This window comes from Stigmatopora argus, chromosome 19, assembly GCF_051989625.1.
Source record: "Stigmatopora argus isolate UIUO_Sarg chromosome 19, RoL_Sarg_1.0, whole genome shotgun sequence".
In the NCBI taxonomy this organism is placed as follows: Eukaryota; Metazoa; Chordata; class Actinopteri; order Syngnathiformes; family Syngnathidae; genus Stigmatopora; species Stigmatopora argus.
Genome location: NC_135405.1, coordinates 6,511,153 through 6,530,730, shown reverse-complemented (window position 1 = coordinate 6,530,730; position 19,578 = coordinate 6,511,153). Strand labels below are relative to the sequence as shown.

Genomic DNA, 19,578 nt, shown 5'->3' with positions numbered 1-19,578 from the left:
CGTTATAATCAGGTAATTTTGTATTGCTCTGTCAGATGCAGGCATGTTCTGAGCCTCAACTGTGCACGATTGAGATCATTTTAACAGAATTGTAATATAATTGCAGATTTACTCAGGAGAATTGGAGCCATTGATTTAATTTGATCAAACATCTGCCATCCAAACAAGTTCTAACTTTATTCTGCCGTGACGTGCACATGTTTCAGTTTGAGAGTGCAAAGAGACAAAGGATGGAGGAAGGCAAGCATAGTTTTGATTGACAGCTGTAGAGTTGATGTTGCCTTGAAGTAAAGTAAAATGGTAAATACGGTTTGCTTATTGACACCTTTTAGGCTGAGTGATGCGCAATGTTCAACACTGATATCAGACTCATAGACACACACAAAAAAAACAATAAATTACTGTTGTTCACATACACACAGAGCAAACACTGCACAAACAACAAACACAACACTTACAGATGACACTCATCTCCAGGACTATATGAAAGATGAGCTTTTAGGAAAAGTGGAACTGCTGGTGTTTCAAAAAGGTGCTACAATTGTTTTCTGAAAATATGAAAAAAAAATATATTGCTAGGAGTATAAAAGTTTGTCTTTACAATGACTGTATTTAAGTTTGTTGTAGTAATGAAGAGGCACTATTATTATTTTACTCTTGTATGAATATGAACTAATTAAAAGGCATTTTAACTTTGTACTTGAACAATGTAAGAAAAGAACCGTGAATAAAAAAAGACTGTTTCTTGTGATTCAGTGATTGTAATTTGTTTAATCCTTGTTCAAACAGTGCACTTATTACATTGCTACTACCACGCCATTATATTTATAAGTTTTGTTTTTTAATTAAAATCGAAGGAAAATATTCAAATTTTTATTTTATTTTAAATAAACATTAATTTTGTTAGAATCATTCAGAAATGTATTTCAAAGCCCCCTCTCTCCCCCAAAAAACTGTGTAGTATCTCTACTGTGCTCAATCTTTCATCCAGGATTACAGAAACCATTTAAATTTTATTTTTTTAATAAACATGAAGTAATTATACTGCACTTCAATAATTCACTTTTGCGTGCAACACAAAACGATGCAGTAACAGTATTAGTAGTCTTAATTCCGACATCATTTTAACGCACCACTTTCTGGAGGCAAGAGACACGCCCATGTGGACTGACATAGTATCTCGTTCGCCATTGGTCAATTGTCTCCGTTAAAGTATTTGTTTAAAGGCATCCCATTGGCTGCTGCATGGCCGACTGAAGGCTGCATCTGTGTCTCGCGTTGTGCCAGCTGTCCTCCTCGCACATACACCGCAAAGGAACCCACCCAAGACGAGACAAGGGGGCAAGAAAAACGCCAGTAAATAACCGGTAAGGCACCACGAAAACTGCCAAAACCCATTGCTGGTTATCACGGTATTTCGGTATATCGTTGTTATTGAGCTCAAAGTACGCGAAAACCACCTGTTCTATTGATTAGCTATACGTCAAGAATTGTGCCGTAAAACCAATTTGCCGTCAATGAGGGCCGACCTGCTAATATTCATAATTATCCGTCGAAAATGATGGGACGGGGGAATTCGTTCACACTGTGAGGTGTATCACATTAAAAAATATATATCGGAATGCTTCATTAACGTGTAACGATGTGGTAAAATAAGGGGTCCCCACAATTGTCTATGTGAACGTTTAAGGGGGCTTGTGGGTGTGTGTGTATGCTGGCGTGCCATCACTGCAATAATAAAAGCGCGTTAGCCATTATGTAATGTTCTTATTCGTTCACGGTTTATTCTCTTTCTCACCAAATGTTGAAAGAGGATGAAACGAGGATGCAGTAAAAAGCGGGATTTTTTGTGTCTTATCATGCATGTTCAAAAGGAAAAATATTTATTAATTGTTGCTTCTTTTTGTTCTTGCTGTGTTTCTTATGTTGGCAATAGAATTTCTCTAATGCCTTGTCTATGAGGATGATGACATCATCTCAATGGTGGGAAAAAAAGAGCCTGCATATTATCTTGATTAGATGAAATAAAGTATTGTCCCAATGATATTGGGCATATTCTAGTTCTATACGGTATATCTGCGTTGTCACAGAATGTAAATCTTTTATATTTTTTACACATATCAGCCATCGTGTAATGTAACCCTTGATGGTAGTGTAATTGTGCTCTTATCTCATTGCTTTGGAGCCACCTTTTTTAGAATTTGTAGTACTACACAAGGCACAACCTGGAAGGTTCCTTAATCCACCTTGTGTCATCCCTTATTTGATTAATCCTTCTGATGTCTTAGGTTGTACCGCTTTCCGTATCAGAGACGACAGTGCGGACACTGTCATGACTCAGCAAAAGGAACATTTGACTGTCTTCTCATCACATTGACACACTGCATTTATTTGGTGACAAAATTGAAGACATAAATCTAATATCTTCAATACATTTTCATGTTTCTCAATGAAAATCCAAAAGATTATCTACTCTGAAAAAAAAATCCAACATTTATTGCTCAACTGCGCCCAAAAATATATATATTACGCCTAAACCTTGCATCATCCCCAAAAAAGTCAAAATACATACATGGGTAAATTAGGTATAACCCAAAAAGTATTTGCTACATGTCGATGGTAAAGATATGTGCACAAATATGCATGAAGCAAACTGTTTTTGACAAATGAATTGGATTTTGATCATTACTCAGCAGATAATGTCTCTCAATGCGTTAGATTCACTATGATAAAATGCACTGTGTAAATACATCCATGATGCTACATACAGATCAATGAAAGAATTCATTAAGACCTGGTCGATTCCATTCAGTTCATAGTCATTTTCATATATGTGTGATTGTATATCATATTACTGGTTGAAGACGGTGTTTGTTGAGTGATACAGGATTGGATTGGTTTATGGTTGTTGTAATTCACCTGGTATGCAGTCCTGATAGAACGTCATAGGTTGCTTGGTTGCACTCTCCCTGCAGCATGTCGTTGCAATCGATTGCTTTCACTAAAGCATTCACATTCAACTGCTTTTAAAACTACTAAATAAATAAATCTCACAAAAAATGCAGACTAACATCTGGATAGGGAAAGATGAACCTAATCCTCATTGGTGCCCCACTTTTTTGCACCCTGGCTAGCATTACGTATTATCTCTTTTGTGATTTACTAGTTTGGGGCAGCCCGGTGGACAAGTGGTTAGCAAGTTGACCTTGTGGTTCTAAGATTGAGAGTTCAATCCCTGGTGGGTTTGAACCATCCCGTGTGGAGTTTGCATGGGTTTTCTCCGGGTACTCCGGTGTCCTCCCACATCCCAAAAACATGCACGGTAGGCTGGTTGAACACTCTAAATTGCACCTAGTTATGAGTGGGAGTGCCCTGCGGTTGGCTGGCCACCAATCTGCCGCCCATAGATGGCTCGGATAGACTCCAGCACCCCCTGTGACCCTTGTGAGAATAAGGGATTCGGAAAATGAATAGATTATTTAGTTTGATTGATGCTTTAAAGCAGGGATGTCAGACTCGGGTTGGTTCGCAGGTCGCTTTAACGTCAACTTGATTTCACGTGGGCCGGACCATTTTAGATATAATATTTAGATATATTTTTTCATAAATGGATTAAAAGAACTGGTTTAAAAGAACTGGATTAAAAGTCCTGAATATACATTTTTTTATAGACCTAAAACAATGTTTATTTTAGCTTTTTTTAAATATATTTTTAGATTTTACAAAATGATTTTTGAACTAAAAACACAGAAAAAAATGATAAAAAAATTACAATTATTGATTTAAAAGGGGGAAAATCAGGAAATTTAATATACATCTATACTCTTCATTTTAATTTGATCCTAAAACAGAAAGTCGGCACTCATGATTTACTTTCCCGGGCCACACAAAATGATGCGGCGGGCCAGATTTGGCCCCCGGGCCGCCACTTTGACACATGTACTTTAAAGGTATGTATCTTTTGTATTTTCTAACCTCAATCTCTGTTTCTCTGCATATAAAGTCTATTCTTATCACCAATTGATAGTCTCTTGTCTGTTCTGTTCCGGTCTGTCTTTTTATATAACAAACCCGTACACACGCACACACACCCGTACGAAATTACAAAGACATGCCTTGTCACTGCAGCAGAAGCTATTAAGCCCCAGATCAGAAGTCAGCAGCTGTCTGCCACATTCTCTCATAAGAACACACACATACGCGTACACATTGCAGTACGTTTCATCACATTTTTAGTTTACATATTGAGATGATTATCTTAACATAGCTACATTAAAGTGATGCTTGCAATATTTTTGGTATTTTGTCTATTCTGACCAATTTTATTACCACTGTACTATTTTCTTAGGATTTGCTTTTTAAAAGGGGGGCGCATATCATTTAAAAAGTCAGTGTGTCTAATGATATGTACTGGTGTTAAGTAGTGTGACTCTATTTGTCATGTGTACATTTGTTGTGTGTGTATATAATGTGTTTATAAACTAAAGGGCAGCTGGTCTGGGAGACAAATGCTGCCTGGTGCTTTCTCTATATGCCTTTATTTAATCCTCACATTTTTCGAGCAACACGTTAACAAAAGGCATTTACCTGAAGTTTATGTGCATATTTCTTTTTTGTGGTACTTGACATATGGCATCTAGTTTTTCTTACTTAGTTCCCAGGTGGATCTTTATAGGATGAGTATTCAGTATAAGAACTCCAAACAAAAAAAGTCAAATTACAGACATGTTGTGGCAAACCCTGCTAGATTAAACCCAACGTTGCAATAGCTGACCCTCAACTGCTTGTTCATTTTTCTCTGATAACGGTCACATTATACTTTAAAGCACTTACCCTAATGATTCCTCACCAGGCCACATCATGCTATCTCATTTGACTTGATTAGTGACTAGTACTTATTCCATAAACTCGCTGTCCAAGGTCCTGATTAAATATTTGTGTGCACTAGTAGTGTAATATATTCTATTGTTGTCAAATGTATCCTATTGTAGCCTATCGTCATGAAATTGGTTATGTACATTATTTACAGAGTATGTGTTGTTGTAGGTTGTAGGTAGTGACAGAAAGTTCATGCCCCCCCAAAATTAATAATTCAAACTACTAATGGCAAAGTTGCACAAAGTCGCTGCACAATTTTAGCAGCTAAAGTGCTGAAACCTATTCAGTACAATACGAACAAATGCAGTTATTGTGCTGCAGACTTTCTCCCATACTCTTACTGTATTTCAAATTAAATGAAATAAAATAGGCAGCATTGGCACAGTCATTCTTCCATGCTCTCATGCATGTGAGTGACTAGGTTAGGGCCTTGTTTCCACCGAAGCCGGCCCCGTTCCCATCTCCTGGGAAACCATTCTTTTATTTCGTCTGCCAAGCCGGAGGGACTCTACTTTCCATAACCTCCTCCCCTCCCCCCCAAAAATATTCCCAGCGTGAACATCGCTGTCATCGAATCCAATAGAAAGATGAGTAATGGGAAAAGAAAACTTGAATTTGGCTTATGCCAAAAGTGTATTAAAGCGACAGGGTTCACCTGAATGATATTTGGTTTTGGGGTCCTCATTGTTCCCATCACTGTTTTCATTCTTCTATTATACACAACCCCCGCCCCCATCCACTCGGTTCTGCTTCCCCCTCTGTTCTCATCCATCTCTTTGACTTGATTCTGTGTGACTAGGACTCAATTGTGTATTGCTTGCAAACACATTGCAAAACGCCATCCATCCATGCAAACAGACAACAACATACACACATGATGTTCAGGGAGTAAACCCTGTTGAACCCCTGTTATAACATTTTTAGGAAAATGCCCAAAGTAAACAAATGAGCAAAAAAAAATTGTGGTTAGAGAACGTCAATCAAATCAAGTACAAAAAAATACATTTTAATTTATGTCTAATTACAATGATTTGAAATTAAGACGACGTCTTCCTACAAAAGATGATCCAAAAACGCACAAAAATAAATATGATAAATGCTTATAGCCAAAAATCTTAATTGTCTTTGAATGGATTGGAATGCATTTTATAGTCAATATAATTTTAATGATGCATCATGAAAAAAAAGACTGTAATTAGGTTAATGAGATGCATGATTCTAAATGTTATGTCCTGTGGGAGGCTTGAATGAAGCTTTTTTAAATAGTGGTTGCAGTTACATGCGTGTTTATGATGTCGAAGCGTTTTAACAGTTAATTTCCTTTTGTTTGCGTGAATTCTGCAGGAAATATATGTAATTTTAAGAGATTGGCTGTTTTTGTTCTCCCAGGAATTTGGCTGTCAACATGGGGTCCATGCGAATTCTCATCAAGGGAGGCAAAGTTGTCAATGACGACTTTACCCAGGAAGCAGATGTTTACATTGAGAATGGTATCATCCAGCAGGTGGGCGTGGCAAACATGGTTTGCTTTTATCTCACTAAATTTCAAATCAGAAGCTAATCCATCCATGAAAAATGTCATAATTAACTCACCAGAAAATTTGATGGGTACTACCCAACTATTTTGATAAAAGTCAATATTATACAGTAAAATTCAAAGTAAGTTTGCTCCTTGAATGAGTAGGAATTTTATTCTTTGTCCTAAATGTGCTCAAACCCTTGTTGGTCGACTTGATTTGATTTAAATGTATTTAAGGTTGGGAAGGAGCTGATGATTCCAGGTGGCGCCAAGGTTATCGATGCCTCTGGAAAGCTGGTAATGCCTGGAGGAATCGACACCTCCGTCCATTTGGAGCAAACTTTCATGAACGCCGCCATCCAGGATGACTTCTACAGTGGCACCAAGGTAGACTTTACAGTAGATAGTACAAATAGCAGACCATGGTTCCAAGTTAACTGTTTCCCGATTGGCCAGTTTGAGAAAATTGTCAGCGGGAAAGGTTTAAAAAAAAAACATACCACATTCCCCATCGGCAAGTGAAAAGGGATTGATATAAAAACAGTCTTCATTGGAAAGATTGCCAAATGAAGGGTACTTTCATTTTTATTTTGTTAAAATGGTTAATTATTATGCATTTAATTAGCCTTCAGAAGGCAGACTCATTGCCTTCATATATTCAAAATTTCACTTTTCCCCTGAAAAATATTGTTTATAGGGTCATATGCCAGTATTGGTCAATCTTAAAGGGAAAGAAAATATTGTTATCGGGTTTAATCATTTGAAAAATCCCATATTTTAATTTTTCTAATGTGGAATTGTGGGAAAAAAACTGATAAAATAAATAAAAGCCAGTATATCCATGAAGAGGCCGTCCGACTATTTAAGCCAATCAAATGTGAGTATCCATTATTTCCTTCCTTTCCCCACTATGTCATTAATATCCATTATCACATACACTTTTGATCGAGTCTATCAGAGTGAATGTGCTTTTGGATAACAAAATGGCTCTCATAAACTGCCCCCTTTTTTGCATTAAAAGAACAGTATTTTAGTTTTTTTCTAGTTATTTAAGTTAATTTCAAGCCCTGGTATACCGTAATGCTATATACAGGATCCATTCCATTTTGAGGAGCTATCAAACAGTCTTCTAATGTTAATCTGTAGTATTTGGAAGATTAAGATGCAAACAGTATTAACAGCCATGGTGGTTTAGCAAAATGAATGGCTTAACTTCTAATGGAATGCCAAGTGAAATCGGGTGAAAAAAATTATTTTGGGGGGCATACCCAATCCTCCGCATGCCTGCTCGCCCCAGCAACCCCCTAATCGCCATCTCTCTCACCACTGACCTCGCTACCATGGCAACCAACTCCATGCTTAATGGGGAAAATCGGGATTGAGTGTGAGCGTCACCATGTTCCTTTCTCCGCCATTTTCTGCATCCAGCAATTTCCTTGTCACCTTCACGTCGCACCTCTTGTCACATACAGCGTACTGTAATTTTTTTTTTTTTTTTTATTAAACATAATTATATGTGCCGTTAAGATCAGGCCATGTGTGTAAGCATCCATTTGAGTACTATTGGGCTGGAAATGGAAATTATAAATCAAAAGTGGCTTTAAATCTGTTGTCATTTTCAGAAAGGGACATTTTAGTCTCCATTTTTTTTTTACAGCGTCATCATTCCGTCCCTAAGGAATATCATGATGTTATATTTAAAATAGAGGATGTAACTTGGTTTTAATTGTAATTTTGATAGCCTTACTTGATGCTTGAGTTTTCTAATTGATAAATATTTTCTCCTTGCAGTGATTTGTTAATTCTTTAAATTTGCCGTCTATCAAGAGCCATATTGAGGTCGCTCTGTACTTGTTCCATCTTTCAGCTTTTTCTTCTTCCTCTGTCCCTTTTATGCTTCTTCCAAGGAGATTATCTTCACAGTAGGGGATAGTGGTTTCCGAATTAGTAGTGCTTTGGAATAAATCACTGGATTCATGACCAGCTAACTATGTCAAAGTGAATGTTAATTCAATGCACTTTCCGAACAAAATGTGCATTAGTATTCAGTTAGTGTAACCTAACATGATAAGGTTAAATGAAAATAATAGTAATTAGTTCCAAGGTGCAACTGAAAAAAAGGAAATCATTGTATGTACTAACATTGATTTAATCATGAATGCTCCTAATGCATCGCACATATTTTATTTTGAACATTCAGTCGTTCATCTTCAACACCACTTATCCTGGACAGGTCGTGGGGTGCTGGAGCCTATTCCAGCTGACTTCGTTGCGAAAGGCGGACTACACCCTAGACCAGGGGTGTCAGACTTTGGTTGGTTCGTGGGCCGCTTTAATGTCAACTTGATTTCATGTGGGCCAGACCATTTTAGATATAATATTTATATTATTTTTTTATAAATGGATTAAAAGAACTGTATTAAAATCTCTGAATATTCAGTTTTTTATAGATCTAAAACAATGTTTATTTTACCTTTTTTTAAATATATTTTTAGATTTTACAAAATGATTTTTGAACTAAAACACAGAAAAAATGATTAAAAAATTACAATTATTGATTTAAAAGGGGGAAAATCAGGAAATTTAATATACATATATACTCTTCATTTTAATTTGATCCTAAAACAGAAAGTCGGCACTCATGATTTACTTTCCCGGGCCACACAAAATGATGCGGCGGGACAGATTTGGCCCCCGAGCCGCCACTTTGACACATGTGCCCTAGACTGATCGCCAGTCAGTTGTCAGGCACACATAGAGACAGACAACCATTCGCACTAACAATAACAGCGCCTTTGAGCGGGAATCAATCCCACGCCAAGTCAGGCGAGTGAACCACACCATCAGGTGGCCGAATGTTTAGAATTTTTTTCAAAATTTCAAATTTCCATTTTAATGACATTTTTATTATGTTAATGCTTGAGGCATTTTTTCAAGGTTTTTCTCATCTGAAATGTGCAAATGTGAAGGTTCCATTGTAGTTTGAAAATACAGACTTGCTTTACCCTGAATTTTCGCTCTCATGGATAACTAGGACTCTATTTCATTACGAAATGTTGCTTGTTTTCCCATCACCACAACAGAATTCCAGTTAGACTGATGATTCTGAATGGTAGACTATTGGTGTCAAGGATGGTAGGAACATAAATGTCATAGGAGAGCACTGTCTGTTGTCATGGTTACACAATATCGTGCATTTACTCCCGAGCTAGCGGAGGTGAGTCACAGCTGGGATGCTCTTTCGCCTCATGTGGTTTTCCTCCTCGTTCTCTCATCTTCTCTTTCTTCCCTTCCTGAATCTCTCATAAACCGATTTTTCTTCACCCTTTTTGCTTTTCTATTGAACTGTGCTTAGAACTGAATCTGCTCCATGAAGGCATGTTCTTTCTTAAACCATCACAAGAAATCCATTTACAGCATCCATTACAAAGTACTAATTGTTTGGTCATCTAAAATGTTGCCCCCGTATTTAGGTGAGAGGGTCAGAAAGAACATAAAAGAAAGAATCCTTCCTGATAAATTGAAACACATCGACTTTCATTTTTCAAATATCTACCAGTGGAGAATAATGTCATTAAAAGCCAGTGTTTAGTGTGGGCAAATATTTAATGGAGGCTTTTACAATTTTAGTTAATAAAATGTGACTATCCCAGATTGCTCGCCCTTCCTTATAATGTCAGGGTTGGTGATTGCGGCTTTAAGCGTACGTATTGCGATATGATCCGGTATGACAAAGGCAAATTGGTATAGGCATTATGTACAATGCTTGTCAGACCTTTTTTTTAGATGAACAAAAACATTGTATTTATTACTTGGCACTGCAAACAATTTTCTTGAATAATAACTAGTAGTTAGCTAAAGTCATATAGCTAGACCTAAATATTGTGAAAATCATTTTTTAACAAATACTGTGAGATCCTGATGATTGTAGTTGCGTCAGTTCTTAGGAATACTCGTTCTCCCATTCACCTCTTGTTTGCGTATATCCGTTTTTATCTGCTTGAAATACAATATAATTGACGTCAAAGGTGTCACAAGAATAGTGTCATATTTTGTGCTTAAACATTATTTCGTCCAATTTCAGAATTTAAAAAGAAATAGGATTTGGATATGTACTTTGTATTTTGCATGAAGGTCGTCAATACGTGGTGTTGTCTTTCCCTGTCAGATATTGATCACTGATTTAAAAATTAAATACTTCATAATAATGCTTAAATGTTATTTTTTCTTTGGCCATGCGTCAAAAATCCATCTCGTTTCCATTGCATTTATCTTCATTATGGTTCAGGTGAGCCTATCTGATTAGGTCTTGGGCAAAAAGTCACCCAATAAGAGGGTTTCCATTTCAGTAAACATTTCAGTCCATAACATTATAACAAGGCAAACAGTGTGTATCTATTGTTATTTTGAGATGATAATCTTGTCCTTCATTTTCTATCTTCTTGACCCAGGCGGCTCTGATGGGTGGTACCACAATGGTGATGGCGCTGATCCTGCCTGAACAACATTGCTCCCTGGTGGATGCCTACGAGCAATGCCGAGCTCTGGCTGACGCAAAAGCGTGCTGCGACTACGCCCTGCATGTCGGCGTGACCTGGTGGGGGCCAAAGGTAGGGTCAACGTGCAACGTGGCATCTGTCAGGAAACACCTCTCAAGTTCGCAACCTACTAAACCTCCATACATGCAGCAACTCATTGTCATATATGGGTGAATGCGTATTGACCTAGATTAGAAACCCTACAAGAACTAGGTTAGCTCACAAATTCAGTGAGCACGTCAGGCATATACACTGAGTCACTATGGGATTTCCAGTTTTTGGTTATAGAATCTTATCATTATCAGAATATCATCTGCTGAGAATGTGGACATAAGGCAATATTAGGCAAACGGCCACAGTCTGTGACGAAAAAGTCCTAACAAATATAGACAAGAAACTATTTATAACGTACTAGGTACTTGGTTGCATAATAGCACACCTTAGGCTAAAAATGGATACATGCGGATAAAAAGACATTTTCTGCTCATGTTTTAATGCCTTTATCTATTGTTTTGGATTGGGTAACTTTATTCATCCCGTATTCGGGAAATTTCATTGTGACAGTAGCAAGAAAAGGCATAGTTATAAGTTAGACAGTACAGTCGCAAAGGCCGCAGAACAACAAAGCAAAATCACAAAGTACAAAGCAAATCAAAGTAAATCATTAAGAATCACCAAATCAAATCATTAAGACAGAAAAGCAGCAAAAACACAAAACGAGCAAGAGTGGACGGAGCTACCGCCACCGGCTGCTGCTTGAACGGCGCCATTTTGGTTGCGGTAGCGAAAACGGATACAGACTCAATCTGTTTTGAATCGTAAGAATCAACTTCAGTTTGTTATTTATCTTTTTTAGTGAATAAATTGTATTTCATCCGCTTCTTCTAGGGTACATTGTTTGTAGTTGATGTGCTGTGATCTAATTGTAGCTGCTCATCAAGCTCTTTTCATGCCCTATATAGCAAGGCACTAATTCCTAGACCGTGATTGTCTTTGCACACAGGTTTGTAATGAGATGGAGACCCTGGTGAGAGAACATGGAGTGAATTCGTTCCAGATGTTCATGGCCTACAAGGACATGATGATGCTGAGGGACTCTGAGTTATACCAGGCACTGCAGACCTGCAAGGACATAGGTGCCATTGCACGTGTCCATGCTGAGAATGGAGAGCTGGTGGCAGAGGTGTGCAACATACTTACTTGGCTGCAACATTTTCAAAACGTGTATTGTCGTTGGAAGTATATACCTAAGGAAATATTCGGCATGTCATTCAGATGAGTGCATTTTATAGATCCGTTTCAATTTTGCGTGTATTTCTAGGGTGCTAAAGAGGCTCTGGACTTGGGTATTAGTGGACCTGAAGGTATTGAGGTCAGCCGTCCAGAAGAGGTAAAGTAGACTCTTTAGTTCATTTATGTTTTGTTTTTAAGATGATTCAGAAGAGCAAAAATGTTGGACAGATGTCGGCTGTAAATAAATAAATAAATGAATAAATAATTGGTCAATTTACCCATAAAAGTGTAATCCAAACAAATGAAAAAATAAATAAATAACAAATACATATATAAGCCCCAAACAAGTATAGATTGTTGATTAACTCGACTACTCTGTTTGCTACAATTAAAGAGAACATTTTGAAACTCTTATGTTTCATGTACAAGTATTGTAAGTGTTTTATCCAAACACTATAGATCAGGGGTCTCGAACTCAATTTACCTGGGGGCCGCTAGAGGCCGAGTCTGGGTGAGACTGGGCCGCATCAGGATTTCCACAAGAAAAGCACTGATAAAACATTCCAACGTTATCAAATATCTTTATTTTTTAACAAAAAATAATGAATTAAATAAATTAACTTAAAGATGAATAAAAAATAAATCAATCAGTAATACAAAACCAAATAATACTAATGAGCATACAGTAGATATACACTGGCTGGCTAAGTAGAGAAAATGAATTATTTTTATTCCGTTTCAAATGTCTGTATTAACAGCTCTTTAACCTTTAACTTTCTGAACTTGAATGGAACATTGAACATGAAATATTCTGAACACGGCTTCTCTTGCCTACTCCTTGCTGCTAGAGACCTGGCAGCGCTTCTTCTCACATAGTCACATTTGGCTTGAGGGAGGAAGCAGTGGAGACCCTCAGTAGAGCTTGAAGATGCTCATCAGTAAGTCTGGACCTGTACTTGGACTTATTGAAGTTCAAGGTGGAGAAGAGCTTCTCACACAAGTATGTGCTCCCAAAAAGGCACATGATCCGCTTGAACCTTCGGGAAAGTTCAGGGAAGCTGGGGGTCAACTCTCTCAAAAATTGCCCAAGCTTGTCTGCTTCTCCACTCACCTCCCTGAACTTGGCTTTGAGTGCAGAGTTGCACTGCAGGTCAATGAGCTCCATTTGAAGCTCAGGAGGGGCATCTTGCACATCAAAGGAGAAGGGGTCCGCAAAAATTTGAAATGTGGCTTTGTGTGTCTTGAAGTCTGCAAATCTGTGATCAAATTCCTCCTGTAGCTTCGAAATGGCCTCAACATACTTCTCACCACTGAATGGTGTGCCTGCATCCACGAGAGCCTTGCATGCTGGGAAATGGCAAAGGTTTGTCTGAGAGAGCTGGGCTTTCCATAACACAAGTTTAGTGCAGAATGCTCTCACGTTGTCATAGACAGCACTGACAAGTTGCCCCTGGCCTTGTAGCTTCTTGTTCAGTACATTAAGCTCATGTGTGATATCAACAAGAAAAGCCAAGTCCATGAGCCATTTGGGATCACTTAGCACAGGATCAATCAACTCACAAACGGCGTAGCTAGCTTTGACTGCTGCATTACTGTCTTTGGTAGCCTTCTTGAAGAGATCCTGTTGCCTCAGAAGACGTGTTTTAAGACTGGCAACCTGGTTGGCTCTCTCATCTCCCTGGTATTTTTCGTACTCCTCAGCATGTCTCGTAGTACAATTACGTTTCAAATTGTATTCCTTGTGCACCGCAACTTTTTCAGTGTAAATGAGACACGTCGGGGTGCCCCTGTGCTCAACAAAGAAATATTGCACTCCCCACTTTTCTTGAAACTGTCTGTGCTCATCACCGACCTTTCTCTTCACGGCAGGCTTTGAAAGAGACATCTCTGGGGCTCTGTAATATGTTTTTCCACTTGGAATGAGTCTCGGGTTGATCTTTCACATTCAGTCGTGCGGGTTTGTGGCGCATGTGCACTTTCGCTCTCCGTTTCAATCGCGGAGATGGCTACAGACACTGACACAGGCTGGATCACGGATCATAGCGCCTCATTCAGTTCTATGCTGAGAGCAGCGGAGGAGTGTGCGCGCCGAGCGGAGTGATCGGCCTCACGGCTTCTCCTCCGCCCAGCTGATTGGAGGAATGAATGAGTGAGTGAGCGAGGCACTGGACAGCCCGGCCGATGTCCCGCCCTCCAGAGCCGTATACCTCACCGTGATTGGTTCATTCAGCTCCGAACCAAAGTTCCCTCTAATTTTTTGTTGGTCTGAGCAGAAAGACAACCTCCCTGAGCGCACTGAGTACCAGTGTGAGCGACATCATCGGTACTCGGATGATTCGCCTAAAGACGTTTCGCCGACGGACGTTTGACAGACGGGCAGGTCGCCGAATGGACGTTCCACCGAACGTTCATTCGGCCGAACGGAGGTTTCGCCGAAACGGGATTCGAACGCTCGCCCCGCCGGATCGTGTGTGTACAAGTTTTTCAACCTCGGCCCGCGGGCCATATACGGCCCGTTAGGATTTTTAATCCGGCCCGCCGCCGGTGTTGTCCAAATTATAGTAAAAATCAATGTTCGTCTACCATCAATGGCAGTCCGGGAATAAGCACTCTTGGGCAGGCAGATGTAGCAGAACCGAGCCGTAAAATGACAGCAATCGGGTCAAATCCATCCTAAAACAGCATTTAATGATTAAATACAAATACTGGATGATATCGCGATGGAGGCAAAAAAACGTCTATAGACGTCCATTCGCCAAACGGCTCAAAATGCTCTCAAATTCGGTCAAATCCAGCTGAAAACAGCGTTTAATGATTAAATACAAATACTAGTATTTGTATTTAATCATTAAACTAACAAATACTAGTACGACCTGTCCGTCTGTCAAACGTCCGTCGGCGAAACGTCTTTAGGCGAATCATCCGGTCACGACATCATCATTGCTCGCTATCGGCACACCAGTATCACACCTGCCACAAGCAGGTGCATGTCAATGTTCCCTCTAATTTTTCATGTAAAACATGCTGTAAAAGAAGAAAAACATGAGTGGACAGAGCTACTGCCACTGGCTGCCACTTAAACGGCGCCATCATGGGGAAAGGGGTTAAAAAAAAAAAAAAAAAATTAAAAAAAAAAAAAAAAAAAAATTTAAAAAAAAAAAAAAAAAAAATCGATCTTTCATATTAAGACGGGGGCCGCAAATTATCGTCCCGAGGGCCGCAGTTGGCCCGCGGGCCGCAAGTTTGAGACCCCTGCTATAGATTGTGTGTTATTTATTATAAAAAAGAAATCATTCATTTTTGCAGCTGGAATCAGAGGCTACACACAGAGCTATAACCATCGCCAACAGGGTAAAGTGACACACACTAGGTTTCTGTCTACTCCTGATGTGAAAAGGATTTCATTAATAATTATCTGCACATGTGGTTTTAGGCTCACTGCCCTATCTACCTGGTCAATGTTTCCAGTACGTCTGCTGGTGATATGATTGCCGCTGCCAAGATGCAGGGTGGGTCCCAGTGCAATAAAAACACACACAGATTGTGGCCATCTTGATAAAAGTGACAATAACTTGTTCGCAGGTAAGGTTGTTCATGCGGAGACCACAGTCGCTCATGCAGTGTTGAACGGAATGCAGTATTACCACCAGGACTGGGCTCATGCCGCTGCCCACGTCATCGTCCCTCCTCTCCGAATTGACCCCAACACTCCTGGCTACCTCATGGGGCTTTTGGGCAAGTGCGTGTATAGTTCACCTAAAACAAGTAGGGTTTTTTTTTTTTCTAATTTACTTAAATGCCCTCAGGGAACAACCTCATTTATTTCCCAGGAATACCAAAAAATGTTTGGTATTCATTTCAGTCCAAGAGCACTTGTATGCCACCAATTCTAAAAATAATTACTGAATCAGTTTGGCCTTCAATGGTCGTCCTAGCTACGTATATCTATGTCTTTGAGGTACTCGGAGGTTTGGTCGCCGGACGTTTGGTCGCCGGACGTTTGGTCGCCCGGACGTTTGGTCGCCTGGACGTTTGTCGCCAGACGTTTGGTCGCCGGACGTTTGACAACATGACAGAGAGTTTACTGTTGAAACCAGCTCTCAAAATTATATTCATGAGAGAGAGAGTTTAATATCTAAATATCTACTGTTGAAACCAGCTCTCAAAATTATATTCACCCGGGCGACCAAACGTCCGGGAGACCAAACGTCCGGGCGACCAAACGTCCGGTCACAGTCTTTGGAATCAACTTAACTGTAGAATTACAAATAACCGTAATCTTCAATCTATAAGTCACACCAACCCCCCCAAAAATCAATATTAAGAGGGTAAAAAATAAAACATCATTTAAAAAAAGTGATTTATACTCCGGAAGATACTGTAGTTGGCTCTAAAAGACGTTCTATTAACAAACATCTTGTTCTCAGTGACACTCTGAGCGTCGTGGCATCGGAGCACCGTCCTTTTAGCACCAAGCAAAGGGCTTTGGGCAAGGAGGACTTCACCAAGATCCCACACGGAGTGCCTGGAATCCAAGACAGGATGAGCGTCATCTGGGAGCGAGGGGTGGTACGTCCGTTGACACGCATGTACAATAGCTGCCATTCATCCTTGTTTCCTTTCTTTCCACATCTTAAACTCCACACGGTAAAAAATGTCTTCACGCCCACATGCCAACGTACTTACATAGGTTACGGGCAAGATGGACGAGAATCGTTTTGTGGCCGTGACGAGCGCTAACGCCGCCAAGATCTACAACTTGTATCCGCGCAAGGGTCGCATTATCGCCGGAGCAGATGCTGATGTGGTGGTGTGGGATCCAGATGCAACTAGGTACGTTCCCCTGCAGATGTGTCAAAAACGCTACACGGTCGATTAGTCGCCGGTCTTTTAGTCGCCAATCTTTTGGTCGCCCGGAAGGTAAGTGATAATTACCATTTAAATTGTTGCTCAAATTCCCTAAATACAAACTGCGAATTACCATTTAGTCATACTTAATGCCCTAGTAATTATTAGGCTAAAGAAAATCTCCAAATTTCCCGAACTTTTGTTGTTTTTTGTTGGAGAACTTGTTAAGACGCTGACTGACGTAGCTTCTTAAAGGGACAACACACGTACATACAAACTCTTATACACTCACATGTCGGCTCAGTGAAACTGCTCATGGCCATTGTTGGCTTTTATTGATGCGTAGACCATGTTGTTTTACCTTGTTTTGTCGCCGGTCTTTTGGTCGCCCATTGTCGCGGTCGGGGCAACCAATCGACCGCACACGGTCAAAAAACCCATTCCTCATTTTGCTCTTCGCGTAGGACCATCTCTAACGGCAGCCAGGTGCAAGGAGGAGACTTCAACCTGTACGAAGGCATGCGTTGCCATGGCGTTCCTCTGGTCACCATCAGCCGAGGGCACCTGGTGTGTGAGAACGCAATGTTCACGTGCGCTGAAGGCTCTGGAAAATTCTACCCACAACGCACCTTCCCTGATTATCTGTACAAGAAGATGGTGCAGAGAGAAAAAGTATGTGCATATGGACGCAAATAATCACAAAGTCTGTTTTCATAGTCTCATTATTTATCTGCATTAACCAATGGACAGGCACAGGCATACAAAGGGGTTGACAGGGATCCCTACTCTGGCGATGTGGTCAAAGTTTCCAACGCTATGAAGGAGCTCGGTTTAAGCCCCATTGATGGAGACGGTGCTAACAAAGGTGTCTTGAGGGGGCAACAGGGGGTTCGAGACCTTCATGAGAGCTCCTTTAGTCTCTCGGGTATGTACATTTAAAAAAAATAGTTACAACAGATGGATAAATCTTGTTCTCCTCTTCACAGGTCGGAAGTAGTTCTGTCCATTCAGACATTTTATCCATTACATTTGAAGGATTTAAATGAAATGAAAATAGCGCTTAATTGAGTTTTCTTAATAGGGTCCCAGGTTGATGACCACATCCCCAAGAGGTCCTCTGCTCGGATCTTGGCCCCCCCAGGTGGCCGTTCCAGCGGAATCTGGTAAACTTCGGCCCGTGGAAAACAACCGTCCAAGCCTCCTTGTTTTGTATATTTGTGAACAAGCAAGAAAACTGCACTGATTTAAGAAAACACACGTTTAATGTAATGTTTAAAGGGAACTTGTATTAAGTGATTGGCAAGGAACAAACCAGTTTTCAAAAGGAATTTTCACAAATCTGGTTCAAGACTATAGTATTCTGAAATGTTAATTACTGCGGTGCTATGTATAAATTCATTTTCCAAATTCAAGCAGACTTTTTTTTGTTAAGATGCCTGTCAAATGAAACAAAGTATGAATGCTTAAAAACAGTAGTTTTTGTTAGTTTGAAACAATGTCGACTTACACATTTAAAAAGAGTAGAACTGGATTCATTGATATAGCTACATCACACACTGCAGTCACGAATGAGTAGGAAAAATCTGTTTAGGATACAAACCACCTGCTGTGCTTAATACGTATGTTGGCTGTTCCTCTGTGTTTTTATTTCCAATGGGTGAACTGTGCTGTGTGGTGATGATATCCAACTGTTCAACATACTGTGATTTTTTGCTGCTACACACTCCAAACTGTCAGAGTGTATCACACTGCCTCTCAATGACAAAATCAGTTCTCACAAAGATCTCAGTGTAGTCCCTAAAAGTAGATTAAAATTTTGAATTACAGCCTCCAAAGGGCAGGAAGATTGAGCTACACATGTTACAAAGTCCTCTCGCATACTGAAGTGTCATTCCTTTCCAATTGTATTGTTTATTAACCATATTTTTGTTTGTGCAGTGTATTTAGAATGGTTTATTTGAGTTAAAAATTAAAAAAATAAATGTGCCAATGTAAGTGGGTCACCCTTGTTAATGCCACAATATGCATGAAGAGCTACATGGAAACAGAGGAATGGCCACGGGTTCCTAACTGGTGCTTTTTTGTTTTGTTTTTATACAATGGTATTAAGGTGATTGGTTTTACTGTGAGTGATTGTTGTTTAGAAGGCACTGTAAATGGTCAGTGACTGTGCGTTGTCAAGTCCGTGAATTGTTTTGTTGGAAAGTGAACCTGTTGAATATGTACGGTGGCTGCTTGTTTCTTATCACACATCATTGGAAAATCAATAAAATTGAAGGAAAAAATGGCATTTGTGTGTTTATTTTACATTACATTTGCAGGCACAATGATTCAAGAGCAGGTAGTACAACATATGGGTTGGGTACGAGAGGTATAATAAAATTATTGAATCAAAGTGCATCCAAGATGACACGTTGCATTTTTAAAACTTCCTTCAAGATGGTCATGAGCCGATGTGTGTATTTTGGGGGGATTTGTCCAAATATTTGAATCCTTAATTGGGGGAATCATTTAATTATTTGACTGTTATTGATAATTCCATATGTCCCATGCATTTTGATA

The 19,578-nt window shown here is 39.6% G+C and overlaps 1 protein-coding gene across 1 annotated transcript; it reads left to right on the top strand.

Moving 5' to 3' along the window:
- The first annotated feature begins 1,203 nt into the window (after positions 1–1,203).
- Positions 1,204–19,304, top strand: LOC144064743 (dihydropyrimidinase-related protein 5-like). Its single transcript, XM_077587491.1, has 14 exons — positions 1,204–1,367; positions 6,268–6,382; positions 6,635–6,784; positions 10,849–11,007; positions 11,939–12,118; positions 12,257–12,325; positions 15,475–15,519; positions 15,602–15,677; positions 15,751–15,907; positions 16,596–16,737; positions 16,859–17,001; positions 17,481–17,688; positions 17,767–17,941; positions 18,098–19,304. Exons 2-14 carry the CDS (start codon positions 6,284–6,286, stop codon positions 18,181–18,183), a joined length of 1,689 nt encoding a protein of 562 aa, XP_077443617.1. The 5' UTR covers positions 1,204–1,367; positions 6,268–6,283; the 3' UTR covers positions 18,184–19,304.
- The last annotated feature ends 274 nt before the right edge of the window (positions 19,305–19,578 follow it).